This window comes from Hordeum vulgare, chromosome 4H (assembly GCF_904849725.1).
Source record: "Hordeum vulgare subsp. vulgare chromosome 4H, MorexV3_pseudomolecules_assembly, whole genome shotgun sequence".
In the NCBI taxonomy this organism is placed as follows: Eukaryota; Viridiplantae; Streptophyta; class Magnoliopsida; order Poales; family Poaceae; genus Hordeum; species Hordeum vulgare.
The window spans coordinates 45,261,512-45,273,682 of record NC_058521.1 but is presented as its reverse complement, the minus strand read 5'-3'; the positions used below and the strand labels follow the sequence as shown (position 1 = coordinate 45,273,682).

At 45.3% G+C, this 12,171-nt stretch overlaps 2 protein-coding genes across 3 annotated transcripts; one reads left to right on the top strand and one right to left on the bottom strand.

Moving 5' to 3' along the window:
* The first annotated feature begins 3,368 nt into the window (after window positions 1-3,368).
* On the top strand, window positions 3,369-10,653 carry LOC123447803. Of its 2 annotated transcripts, none has more exons than XM_045124483.1 (12): window positions 3,369-3,572; window positions 4,539-4,615; window positions 4,694-4,769; window positions 4,870-4,942; window positions 5,039-5,090; window positions 5,172-5,233; window positions 5,867-5,930; window positions 6,592-6,649; window positions 6,737-6,823; window positions 7,941-8,034; window positions 10,218-10,344; window positions 10,436-10,653. In XM_045124483.1, the coding sequence occupies exons 1-11, from the start codon at window positions 3,478-3,480 to the stop codon at window positions 10,308-10,310; spliced, it is 831 nt and encodes a 276-aa protein (XP_044980418.1). In that variant the 5' UTR covers window positions 3,369-3,477; the 3' UTR covers window positions 10,311-10,344; window positions 10,436-10,653. The 2 variants fall into 2 exon arrangements, with proteins under 2 accessions (XP_044980418.1, XP_044980417.1); XM_045124482.1 differs by having other exon boundaries at window positions 6,589-6,649.
* On the bottom strand, window positions 10,600-11,921 carry LOC123447804 (tetrapyrrole-binding protein, chloroplastic). Its single transcript, XM_045124485.1, has one exon. The coding sequence runs from the start codon at window positions 11,580-11,582 to the stop codon at window positions 10,752-10,754; it is 831 nt and encodes a 276-aa protein (XP_044980420.1). The 5' UTR covers window positions 11,583-11,921; the 3' UTR covers window positions 10,600-10,751.
* Between the last annotated feature and the right edge of the window lie 250 nt (window positions 11,922-12,171).

The window sequence follows — 12,171 nt, the reverse complement described above, 5'->3', positions numbered from 1 at the left end:
TCTCATCTCCTTTCTGCCCGTCCCCTACCTCCAGCCGCGATAGGGCCAGGAAGGGGGGGGGCTCCGGCCGGCGCTGCTGCTCCCATGCACGGGAGGTGCAGCCGGCGGTAGGGGCGGGTGTCCCGTGCCTCACTGCTCCCATGGGAGGCGGCTCCGCCACCAGGGGCGGCCGAGGCGAGGTGCGGCGACGGCGGAGGTGCCGCGGCCATGGCGGCCGAGGAGCTCGAGGCTGGGGGGGGGGCGAGGAGACTAGGGAAAGGGGTGAGGGGCTCTGCTGCTCCCTAGGAGGGACTCGGGGACGCCTTAAGTAGCTCGGGAGGGGAGGTTCTAGCGACGCCGGGAGGAAGCTCCGAGATCCATGGCGAACTCCAATGGCAGGCATCTCCAAAGGCAAGAGGACAAAGGGGAGATAGCTCTAGAGCGTGCAGGAAGACTTGGGGAGCCTCCTAGACATCCATGGACATGCTGGAACCAGCTAGAGCGAAGCTCCCATCACCTCCAATGCACAGAGCACCGATTTGGCAGTCTCTACCCATGGTCACCACGTGTCCATGGACTTGACCTGTCCTATAAGATGTCAAACCATGTATGGGGTGTTCACCAAGGAACACCGAGTTGCACTATGCCTTTGGATAGCCATGGGGAATAATGAGGTGACCACACCAAGGTCAAATAGTTCCCAACAACAAGGTGTTTGTGCTGTTTTGCCACCACCACAGTACACCTTTTGGAAAGATACTTGGTCTTAGGTTGAGCACTCACTAAGGTCACTATGCTGGGAAAAATTCAGCTCAATCCAACAAGTCTATCGGGCACTTTGTTTGTAACTTGGCATACTGACCAGAAATGAAGAAGTTGTTGCTGGGGTCAATTGGCTAAATGGAAATGGCTGCAATTTGTAGGAGACCCATGATTTAGGCATATGAATTCACTGTAGAAGTTTCATAGCATTTGAACTAGTATAAATGGTACTTCCTTCACAATGCTTCAATCTGGACAGAATCTTAGATAATTTTCTGGGGAATATTGGAGTCATCACATAGGCTGAATTTTAGTGTAAAAGGATGATTTAACATTTTGAATCAGTCTGCAAAGTTTCAACTCAAGGAGAATAAGGAATCAAGCACTTCCTTCACAAACAGAAGCTCTGGACAGAATTTGCAAAGGGTGATTTTGCTCAATTTTTGAATTGGGGAACCAGGGATCTTGATGGAAATGATCAATATATGCGCAAGAGAAGCTGCACAAATTATTTGGGATTTTTCCTAGCTACCAAAATGGTAGTTCCTTTGGAAAGCACCCAAATTGCCATATTGGCATAAAATAGTGAAATGCAATTTTCCTTTATTCTATGATGGCCAATATTTTATGAGAGCTTCATAGGATCACAAACAACATTTACACCAATTTTCATGAGCATAGGAGATGGATAGATATTTTCTTGTATTTAATTCCTTAGACAGACAGAAACAGAAATTAATTCCAAAGGGGAAATATTGCATATGACTTTGCAATTTTTTTGCATATCTGGGGTTTATGAGGGAATGAGGATCTCTGGGAAGACTTGGAGGATCAACAGAGCAAGAGAAATGGATGGCTCCTTTGAAAACACAAGGACATGATTCCTAGTTCCAATACTTCGGAGCTAGGGTTCCCAAGAGGTTTGGAGAACAAACTAGCACAGGGAGATGGGAAAAGCACGGAGAGGTTGAGAATGAAATGGATTCACCTGGTCATTTGCCATACTCCAAAGGAAAAAATCCGGGAGAGAAAAGCTAGGAAGAAATAATAGCATAAAAATCGATAACCCGATTTTTGGGGTGTTACAATACTTGAAGATGTGGCTTCATAAGATCTCTTGATATGGCATTTTTTCTTCGCCATGGCTGGTTCTTAGAATGATGTTAGTGTTCTTTAGCGTTTTCCGGTGTTTGCAAGGCTTGTAGAAGGCCACTCCCCGGAGGTCAATTTTGAGATCATTGACCACCATTACAACAAGGGATATTATCTAGCTGATGGTATCTATCATCAGTGATCCACTCTTGCGAAGACCATACCCAACCCGCAAGGAGAGGAGAGACAAATGTTTGCCCAAATGCAGGAGAGTGCTAGGAAGAATGTGGAGCGTGCTTTCGGTGTGCTTCAGTCTTGGTGGGGTATTGTTCGTAACCATGCATTGACATGGAGTACGAAGAAGCTTTGGGAGGTGATGTCTACTTGTGTGATCATGCACAACATGATCATGGAGGATGAGCGCGATGATAGCATCTACCACCAAGGTTTTGATTTTCAGGATGAAAATGTTGAGCCTGAGCATGCACCTCCTCTAACCTTTGAACAGTTTATCCAGTTTCATTGAAAATTGCGTGATTGACATACTCATATCCAGCTTCAGAGGGTGTGTTTGGCAGCTGTTCTCACCCTAGCATAGTTGTTCCCTGTTGATGCATGCTAAGTATAGACATGATGAATACATGCATCTTCAGTTGTTTGGTGGTCATGCATGTGTTGTGACATGTTTGGATGAGACTGTGTTTGGTAGGAAGAGGGAGGAGGAAGAGGTGCACTGCGCAGGGGGGGCGCCGGGGGGCCGCCGGGGCGAGGCGCAGGGGGGCGCCGGGGCGAGGCGCGACGGGGCCGCCGGGGCGAGGCGCAGGGGGGCCGCCGGGGCGAGGCGCGACGGGGCCGCCGGGGTGAGGCGCAGGGGGGCCGCCGGGCGCGAGGGGCAGGGGGAGCGACGGGGCGAGGGGGCGAGGGTGCATGGGCTCAGCATAGCTGGCCTCAGCTCGCCTCTGCGGGGGTGCTGGGCTCAGCTATGCTGAGGCCCTTTTTTGCATCAGTTGATGCATGCTCTCCTCAGCCCATACACCCTACCAAACAGCGAAAAGTGGATCGGGGAGGGAACTTTTGGGCTCATACACTCTTCATGCAGGCTACCAAACACGTCCAGAATGACTTGATCGAACACATGTGGACTCACATTGACAACCAATAGATGTATCTATTAGTTTAATTTCTTTTCATGAAAACAAATTATAGTTGAATCATAATAATAATGTTTAATACTGTATTTTTTTTATTTTTGACTGGATTGTAATAACACTATTTCAGACGTGAACAATTGATAACTTAATTTTTGATTAAGTTGTATTTTTTCGAATGGATAAGATGCGGTTGAAATGTGGACGCGCGTTGAACGCACTGCCGACCTAATCGCGATATGATTCTATTATATCACCCCCAAAAGACGAATAACGATGAAACTGACATCCGTTTGGATCGTGGTTTGAAGTTGGCATTGGGCGTGTGGATGACCGATCTGGCGCCGGCCGGTCGACCGGCGCCTAGAGGCTAGAGCTGTCCAGTATTCTTCCACCCTGTCCCTTCGCTCGTTCGCTACTCTGTTTCAGTGAGGAAAAACCAGCTCCCACGCGCGCGCCCGCTACCCTTTGCCCCGGCGCCCCCCTCCCCGGCCCGATGGCCAACCCGCGCCTCCTCCTCGCCAGGTTCCTCTGCGTCGTCGCCGCCGTCACCTTCTGCGCCTGCCTCCCCTCCCCAGTCTCCGCCATCCGGTGAGTGAGATCCGTTCCCCGCAACCCCCCGCGTCCCCTGCCCAGCGTCGCGTCCTAGAAATGCGAGTGCTCTCGTCGTCGCTGCCCGCGGCTCCAAATTGTTTCGGAATCCATCCGCATCCGTGTCGGTTCTTCCGTGTTTGCCGCGGGCTGGCACCCTTGGGAGCCTCACCAGTTGCTCCGCGGAACTAAATTTCTTGATTAACGACAACATGCTAATTGCTGTCTATGATTATGTTTGTGGGATCAGGCCTCATGCTCGATTCGATCATGTTTGTGTAATTAGGCCTCATGCTTGGTTACGGTTTGTGGAATTGTGACTGTGAGGTTGGGATCCCAGACGGCGATGTTTGGTGTATATGTTTTCTTCTTGGTTTTTTATTTACTATCACAATATCAGAATAAATGATTATACCAGATACATTTATGACGTGATAAGAATTGAGGTAAATATTGTAGATGTTAATCATGTTGCTCATGTAGGATTAGGAAAGAAAGCCAAACCGAGTACTAGTAGTATTAGGATTCCTAGTCCTAGTCTATTTCCATAGTCCCTTGTGGACGTGTATAAAAGACACCCTAGGGGTGTTGATTGTAACATCAGAAAAACGAAAAGCAATACAAAGCAAAGGCTCGACACGGGCCTTTAGCCATCAAATCCATCATCAGTTTTATTCATGTCGCTAGTTACGCAAGTTCCGTCAAGTAGCCGTCCGAAGCAAGAATCGCGTAGGCACGCCTGTACAGCTGCATACGCACGTTCGAAAGCCAACAAATATATGGTAATTGCTCCCTACAAATGGTGCTCTGTGCTGGGGCAAAGCTCTCATTGCACATCGCACCACGAGTCCATGGTTATCAGCGTCTCTTCATTCTAGTGTTAGTACAGTTCCAGATGCAAGCTTGATATATACAGATGTTATTCACTAAATCTGAAGGCACAACTTGATTTTAAGTCTTGTTCAGGAAGGACATTGGTTTGGCTGCACCCATAATGTGCAGGAGAACCGTTCAAGGCCGGCATTTGATATCAGATGATAATGGTAATACACCTGTGCCTCTCTCCTGCTTAGATATACTGTCTTGTAAACTTATGCTCCCTTGTGAACACTCTCTTTTAGGTTATGTATGTACTGCCCTTTCCATCGATCCGTGGTCTCGCTGCTGCCCACGAACAGGAGCACGCTTCTCCTGTCAGTGAGTTTCTTACCTTTTGTTGCACAAATATCAATAACATCAGCGTGCCATAGAAAGATGGCAACATTGTAAATCTAACACAGTTTGTCAAACCATGCAGGGGCTGCAACCTTGATTTGCAGTGCTGCAATTCTTACGAGTATTGTGTTTCTTGCTGCTTGAATCCTTCTAGGGTAAATCTTACATTCTTACTAGTAGTACTGGGTTTGGCATAAGAAGATTGAAAGAAATGAGTTATTTCCTCTGTTATTTACTCATCCTTTTGACAGACCAAGGAAGGGGACGTGCTGAAGTTGAAGGTAGCTAAGCCAGTTACTGCTGGTAAGATGCTTTTAGTTATTGTTTGGTGTATCTTGAGAACTTTAATGTGTCGGAAGAAGTTTACAGTTTATTTTCTTCTAGGAACTTACCCCAGTATCTTCGATTTCTGCATGGGAAGATGCCGCCATAGTTCTGCAAGCGTGGTACGCGTTCTTTCTTAGCGTGCTAATATGAGGCCAAAATCACTGTTTTGGCCTTTTTAATGAAGTTTAGCACTAATCGACCCTACTTGGAAAACAATTCATGATCTGACCCTTATAGAAAACGCTACCCACTGTGGCGTATTGTTTACACAGAAAATGCCATAGTCAACAGCGTTTGCGCTCTGAACCATGCCCGGCTGACCTTGTGACGCGGCAAGGTCAATACGATTAGTAATGTCTTGGCGTTTGACATTGCTGCGTCAGCAGGTCAGCGGGCATGGGCCAGGGCGCAAACGCCGTTGACCATGTCGTTTCCTGCATAAACAATACACCCTAATATAGCGGGTGGCATTTCCTAAAAGGGTTAGACCGTGAAATCTTTTTCAGGTAGAGTCAATTAGTGCTAAACTTCATTAAAAGAGTCAAAACAGTGATTTTGGCTCTAATATGAATGTTTTAGGACACCTTTTACATGAATATCTATAATAAGGAACAGAGCTCGAGTATATTTTCATCCTTACAGTGTCTTGTTGTGTTGCCAATCTGGCATGTTATAAATTCAACAATCACAAATTAAAATTATCTTGTAAACAATTCTTTCTTTCAATCTAAGTTGTTCTTTGAATTTACCAGGTCCATGAAAATGCATATTTGAGTGATTTCCATCATTGCTTTCTGGTGCAGCAAAATTCATCGGGTACAAATTATATTCTTACATCTTGGCTAAGTTACCACATTCTCTAGTTATAGCATCTGTTCACCATCATTTCTAGTACCTAGATTATTTAGCTAATGCTATTACTATTTGCTCATAAGATTCAAATTCAACCGCCCATTAAGAGTGGATACGAGCCAAGCTCCACTTGGCTCAGCTCACTTGATGTTACATGCTATGAGCAGAAGTGGTGGCATTAGCCCCGTTCATAAAGGGCAAGCCAGTTCACTTTGGCTCATGGCATGACTGTAGAACAGCAGCCAGCAGCCCAGCACTAGTTACAGTAAAATAAAGTTAGATTCAATCAGTTAGTTACCCTCTGTTAGAGATTTATAACGAGCTTGATAGGGCTGATAATAATGCGTGAGTAGGGAGATTTTCTGGAGTTTTGTCAGGAAGATAAGAACCTGAGATTTGTTGGCATTGGTTGGGGACTACTTTTGCTGTTGACTTCTTAGATGTGTTGGAGAAAACAAGTATTAGACCTCTGACCACTTCCTTTCTAGTTTCAAGCTTAGTCTGAGCTTGAGCCCAGTAGGTGCACAAGCTTCTAACTTCTTGTTCACTACTAATGCCCACATTGTCACGTTCTTGAAGACTTAGATTATACATTAGGAAATGACTATGTATAACTATATAGCAGGATCAACTGAATCTAATTTTGGATCAAGGCTGGATGGCATTAACGTCATTTTGGGAAGGTAAGGTCTTTCAAATTTAAGCTCTAAATGTAGTTCAGTGAATGAAGCCCATGGGAATTTCTTTACGTAACAGAACCTGAAATTTAGGCAGGGGGAGTCGTGTACTTCTGCATGCAGAGCAAAAGGACAGTCATGTGTTCCAAGCAGGCTTTCTGAGTTGAACAAATGTCAGATGTAAGCTTATTTGCAACATCTAATCTTTCTATGATTTCTGTTCAAATAATATGTCATTGTAGATATTGTTGTTTGATGATTATCCTCAGATGTTTTTTCTGATAGAATAATTTTAGTCTGAATGACTACTCAAGTAGCAAGTTCCATTGTGATTATGCTGAGTGCTTTTATGGAAATAACATTTTTTTTGCATGATTGCACGCGACCCAGTTAATTGTTTTCTTGTATAGTCTGCACAACACAGGTCTTTAGGTGAAAGTTGATGATGAACTGATATTCTAAAGTTGATATGAACCAGTATTTTAAAGGAAATCAGTATTTACATGTTTAGGGCCTGCCGGGCTTTAAAGCATGGTATCGTTCTAATCAGTTGTTTTGCTCCATCCCATATCCGGTTACTCAATCTGAATATGGAGGCACTCTCTTTGCTGGAGAAGTTTCAGATGTCTACACTGAACTACTGCCTACTTGATTAAATGAAACAACTGTAGCAGAAGTTTATAAATGACAAAGCAAAACACTTAATTGGAAAAGAGACAGGATCGTAGTGCAATCTATATAGTGGAGTGATGGGAGCTAAAAAAAGCACCATATATCTTGATAGAAGTCTGCAGCCTATTTTGTGCACAATCTAAAATTTTACGTTGTAGTTGTCCATATCAGGTTGATTTCATATCATGTGTGATTGCCAAAAGTAAAGTGGTAATCACGTTTCAACATGAAACATATTCTTAGAATTACTGACAGCAGTATTGTTAACATGTAGATTCTTCAGAAAATAATCATTCTGGACGTCATATGAGGCTTTGCTAATACCAGTGTGATTTTGGTCTTTTTGTCACTAACATAATTTATGAAACAGTGTTATTTGTTCTTGTTTGTCATTATTCATCTAGGATTTCCAAGTAAGTTACATACACTCATGGTTCTTGCTATAAAACCATCTCTGTTGCACTTTCATTTTAAGCAAATTCTTTCATGTTGCAAATCAGCACGATTAAAATTTAGTTGGAGTCTGATTTGAAATGGAGCTATGTTGACCTTTTTGTCTAATTATTTATCAATTCAAGAAAAACAAATGAGCATTTGCTTGCTCATGTTTTATTATTGAAACCAGTTTGCAGAAATATATGAGATGCAAAAATGGTTGCTTTCCCAGTCTTGGGCCTGATCAACCTGCCGAAGTTGTAGATGAAGCTCCAAAAAATTTGGTATGACTAATGCATTATTTTTTATTTGCTAATTTCCCATATAATGGTTATCTCCTTTGTATTTATGCTGTTTGACCACATGCAGACTATTACGAGTCTCTCTCTAGAAAAAGGAAGTTTTAATAGGGCATAAAATACATTTTGTTTGTGTGTATATTTCTGGCCATTCACAACTCGAAAGTGTCCGTAACTGTGCTGACCACCCCTCAAAATAGTCAACTAACATGATTTTTTTTTCAATCTCTTTATCTCCAGAATGTTATCCCTCGGCAATCTCCATGGAAGATATACTGCACTTTACTTTTATACATACTCACAATTTAAGAAGGCTGATATTAGCTACTCACTATTATACTAACAACTTTCAAAACATGCCGCACTGTACATATTTCCCTCTACTTAATGAAAAGGCAGCGCTCCTGCCAGTTCCTCAACAACAACAACAACAACAACAACAACAACCAAGCCTTTCAGTCCCAAACAAGTTGGGGTAGGCTAGAGTTGAAACCCATAAGATCTCGAAGCCAAGTCATGGCTCTGGAACGTGGATAGCTAACTTCCACGCACCCCTGTACATGGCTAAGTCTTTGTCGATATTCCAAACCTTCAGGTCTCTCTTAACGGACTCCTCCCATGTCAAGTTTGGTCTACCACGACCCCTCTTAACATTCTCAGCACGCTTTATCCGTCCGCTATGCACCGGCGCTTCCGGCTCCTGCCAGTTCCTAAAAAAAAAAACTTCGTTATTAGAATCAATCCTGAGAATGTCATTTTCCTTGTCCTTTTGACCTCAACTAAGCGGCCATCTCAACTAGGCAAGGAATCAAGCATTAGCAGTTAGCACAATACATATGACTTCATGACTTACAATCCCAGAGTTATTGTATCTTGCTGTGACTGCTATTTCTTGGATGTAAAAAATTATGATTATCTAGAAAGCTTAACCAAAAATAAACTGCGGAGGGAACTTTAGACCTTTTGGTGTTCAAACTGCGGAGGGGACTAACACATCTAGTGCCATGACCTGCAAAATAAACTGACAGAAAATAGCATCGCTCGCCCAGATCTATCTTTCAGCCTACATTGAATGGAAAACAAGTTTTGTTGCCTTCATACCCTCCGTAAAGAAATATAAGAGCGTACGGAGGGAGTAGAATTTTGTACCAAATGATCAGTGTGCAACTAACATAATTTTGATTCCTAGTCATTAATTTAAACCTTCCTAACCGTCCTTCATTTGAAGGCTTACTCAAAACATTTCAGTGAAGGAGTTGGCTAGTGAAGTACTCATTTTGGTAGCGAAGTGCTCATTTCATTTTGATAGTCATTAATTCAAACCTTCCTATAATAGTTTGCCTTTCCCTAGTGAAGTGCTCGTTTTGGTAACCTTAGAAACTTAAAGTGCTAAGCATCTAGTGTTATATATGGGATGTGGGCAGCTGACCTGGTTGGGTGGTCACCCAACCTTGGCATTGTCGAGAAATTGGTGCAGACAAGTTTTTGCTGGCTTCAGTGGGAATCGTGAACTTTGCCCAACGTGCCACATGCATTGGAGACCAGGGATACGGCACTCATCCAATCATTTAGTTCTCAATCTTGAAATCATTTAGTGTAAGAACTTTCGCGCAACTTGCCACATGCATTGTATGGTAAGGGTTTGCAGACCAGGGATACGGCACTTGTCCCCATCTGCCTGCCATCAGGGTTTAATGGATGCGTGGTTGGAGAGGCTATGATGCTTTAGTACATAGTGTCCCTTGCCTAAGAAACTAACATCTAACCTAAAGGAAATTAATCTTATCTCAATATTTTCTTAACTATTTATATCTTTCTCATCTTCCTAAATAAGGTCCTTATCCCTTTATTTGATTTGATGAGATTGGGACCTGCTGTACTATCATGCGCCATTGACATACAACACCCATGATATAACATTTAGGCAATGCTGTGTCTGCCACATGACATATCAGTTTTGAGCATTTCGATCTTGGCTAGGGGAGAGGGAAAAGAGAGGGATTTCACCCTTGGTTTCCAATCCCCTTCTTTTTTCTCCCAAAAAATACACCTACTTCAATACTCATATAGCTGTGTGAGTATGCGGACTGTGTGTACTGGACAGGTCTAAGAGTGTTGGCGAAGAGACTTGAAGCATGGAACTAATTTTCGTTTGGCCGCTGTTTCAGAACCCTGGAGCGTGCTTGTACATGCAGATGGATGACCGCCTCACCTGTGACGGCTCACATCAACATACCCGAAGGCTGTGTCCTTGTGCATGAAACGGTGGAAAAAATTGTGGCAGTCCTAAGAGAGGTAATTTAGTTTTCCTCAAAACAGCTCATCAGGTTTTAAAGATTCATCTGCAAATTTGTTCTCGCTCACACCAGTCACACTCACTTGCCAGGAAAGAGGTAATCCGGCGAAAGCTGCCGGCTCAAAGTGGCATGCCCATTTCTGCACCGAGTTCCCAAATGGCATATATCGCGGATAAAAAGAGAACATATCGTAGCGCATGCAGTTTATCTTTTGCATGTCTGGATGCAATCACTCGTGTCCAGAGCAAGCAGCTTCTCAAACGCTTGTTTTTATAGTAATATATATATGGTCACAAATTTCCATGCATGTCCAGTACAAAAACAACCAAAACGAACTAGAGAAACATGACTTCTTTTTTAAAACCAACTGCCCCATGACAGCAGCACCACAAACTTGCAGGGTCCTTAAAAGGAGTAGTCGGGCTTGAAATCCGTCAAACTCTTGGGCCTGCCCCTGCCTTTGTTGTCATCCTTGTTATTCTGACCAGTGGCACTGCCCGTGTCAGCCTTCTCCTCATCTGCTGCTGCTGCTTCGTCTTCTTCCTCGCAGTCGAAGGCGGGGTGGGTGAAGATGTTCTCCAGCAGCCGCGTGCCCCTGAGGGCGTTGGTGAGCGGCAGGTGGCCCTCCGGCGTGCCGTCGTTGAGCTCCCAGATGAACTCGTCGGGGAAGGCCCTGTAGTTGAACTGCTCCACGTCGGTGTCCAGCTTCTTCATCCACCCGATCTTGATGAAGAAGCGGGTGAACTCGCGCAGCGACTTCTCCCAGACCCGGCGCTGCACGCTGTACCCGAACCTGCCGCCGCTGTGCTCCAGCCAGAGCGCGTCGACGGCGCGCAGGTCCTCCGTGGGGATGAACTGGACCTCCGAGAAGAAGACGTACCCTCGGCGGCGCGCGGCCTCGCCCGCGAGCACGATGAGGAGCGCCCGGGTGGTCTCGTCGGCCTGCCGGTAGTCCCCGGCAGCGAGCTGCTGGCCCAGGAGCTCCAGGGAGGGGGTAGGCGGCGAGGTTGTCGCCGCCGCGGCGGCGGTGACGGAAGTCGGGGCCGGCGAGTTGGCGGTCGATGCCGCCGTGGTGGTCACCGAGGAGGCGCCGCTGGCGAAGACCTTGAATGAAATGCTGTTGCTGGCGTTGGTGGTGAGCTTGAGGAGCGCGGGAGGGGAGCCGTCGTGGGCCGTGCTGGTGAGGAAAGAATGGTGGTGCTGGGGGAGGAAGGACTGGAGGGAAGCATTTGCCATGGCCGGCGAAGAGGCGGCTGAGGATGGATGGATGGAGGGGAGGAAAGGGAGGGAAACGCTGATAAAGGAGTGGATGGGGTTTTGTCGGGGGACTGGCTGTACTTGGTGGTGGCGGCGTGCGGAGGGAGACCTGAGGCTGAGACTGTGGGCGCGTGGTCTACTTTGCCTGTGTTGTGAAAAATTTAGGCTTTTTCCCGTGGTTTTGTAGGGGTGCGTCTGGAGGAGAATACAAAGGAGCGCTGCGATTGGTGGGTTCTGGGTGAGATGAGGATACTGGCTATCGCAGCTCAACACTGGGCAGGCTGAGTCCGTGGAACATGCTCGTTATATTCGGCTGCTCCATTTTGTTGTTGCGCAAAAAATAGTAGTAAAAGTTTGGAAAATCCAGCATTTTCTTGTCCGCGTATCTGATTTCCAGTTCTTTTGGGCGAGATAGCTCCAGCCGATTTGTATTTTTAGAAACATGGAGGATAGAATACCCCCCACCCTCTCTACATCATGGATGGTTGGATGGATGCATATACGCAATGTCTAATACTACATCAGAATTAATTAACTCAAAAGAGTTAGTCCACTTGGATTTCGGTTC

Excerpts from the sequence above, each read along its gene's own strand:
- LOC123447803 (XM_045124482.1), top strand. The coding sequence starts at position 3,478 with ATGGCCAACCCGCGCCTCCTCCTCGCCAGGTTCCTCTGCGTCGTCGCC. Across the intron at positions 4,943-5,038 it reads GCTGCTTGAATCCTTCTAGG|ACCAAGGAAGGGGACGTGCT; the intron begins GTAAATCTTACA and ends TCCTTTTGACAG. Across the intron at positions 5,931-6,588 it reads GGTGCAGCAAAATTCATCGG|CAGGATCAACTGAATCTAAT; the intron begins GTACAAATTATA and ends ATAACTATATAG.
- LOC123447804 (XM_045124485.1), bottom strand. The coding sequence starts at position 11,582 with ATGGCAAATGCTTCCCTCCAGTCCTTCCTCCCCCAGCACCACCATTCT.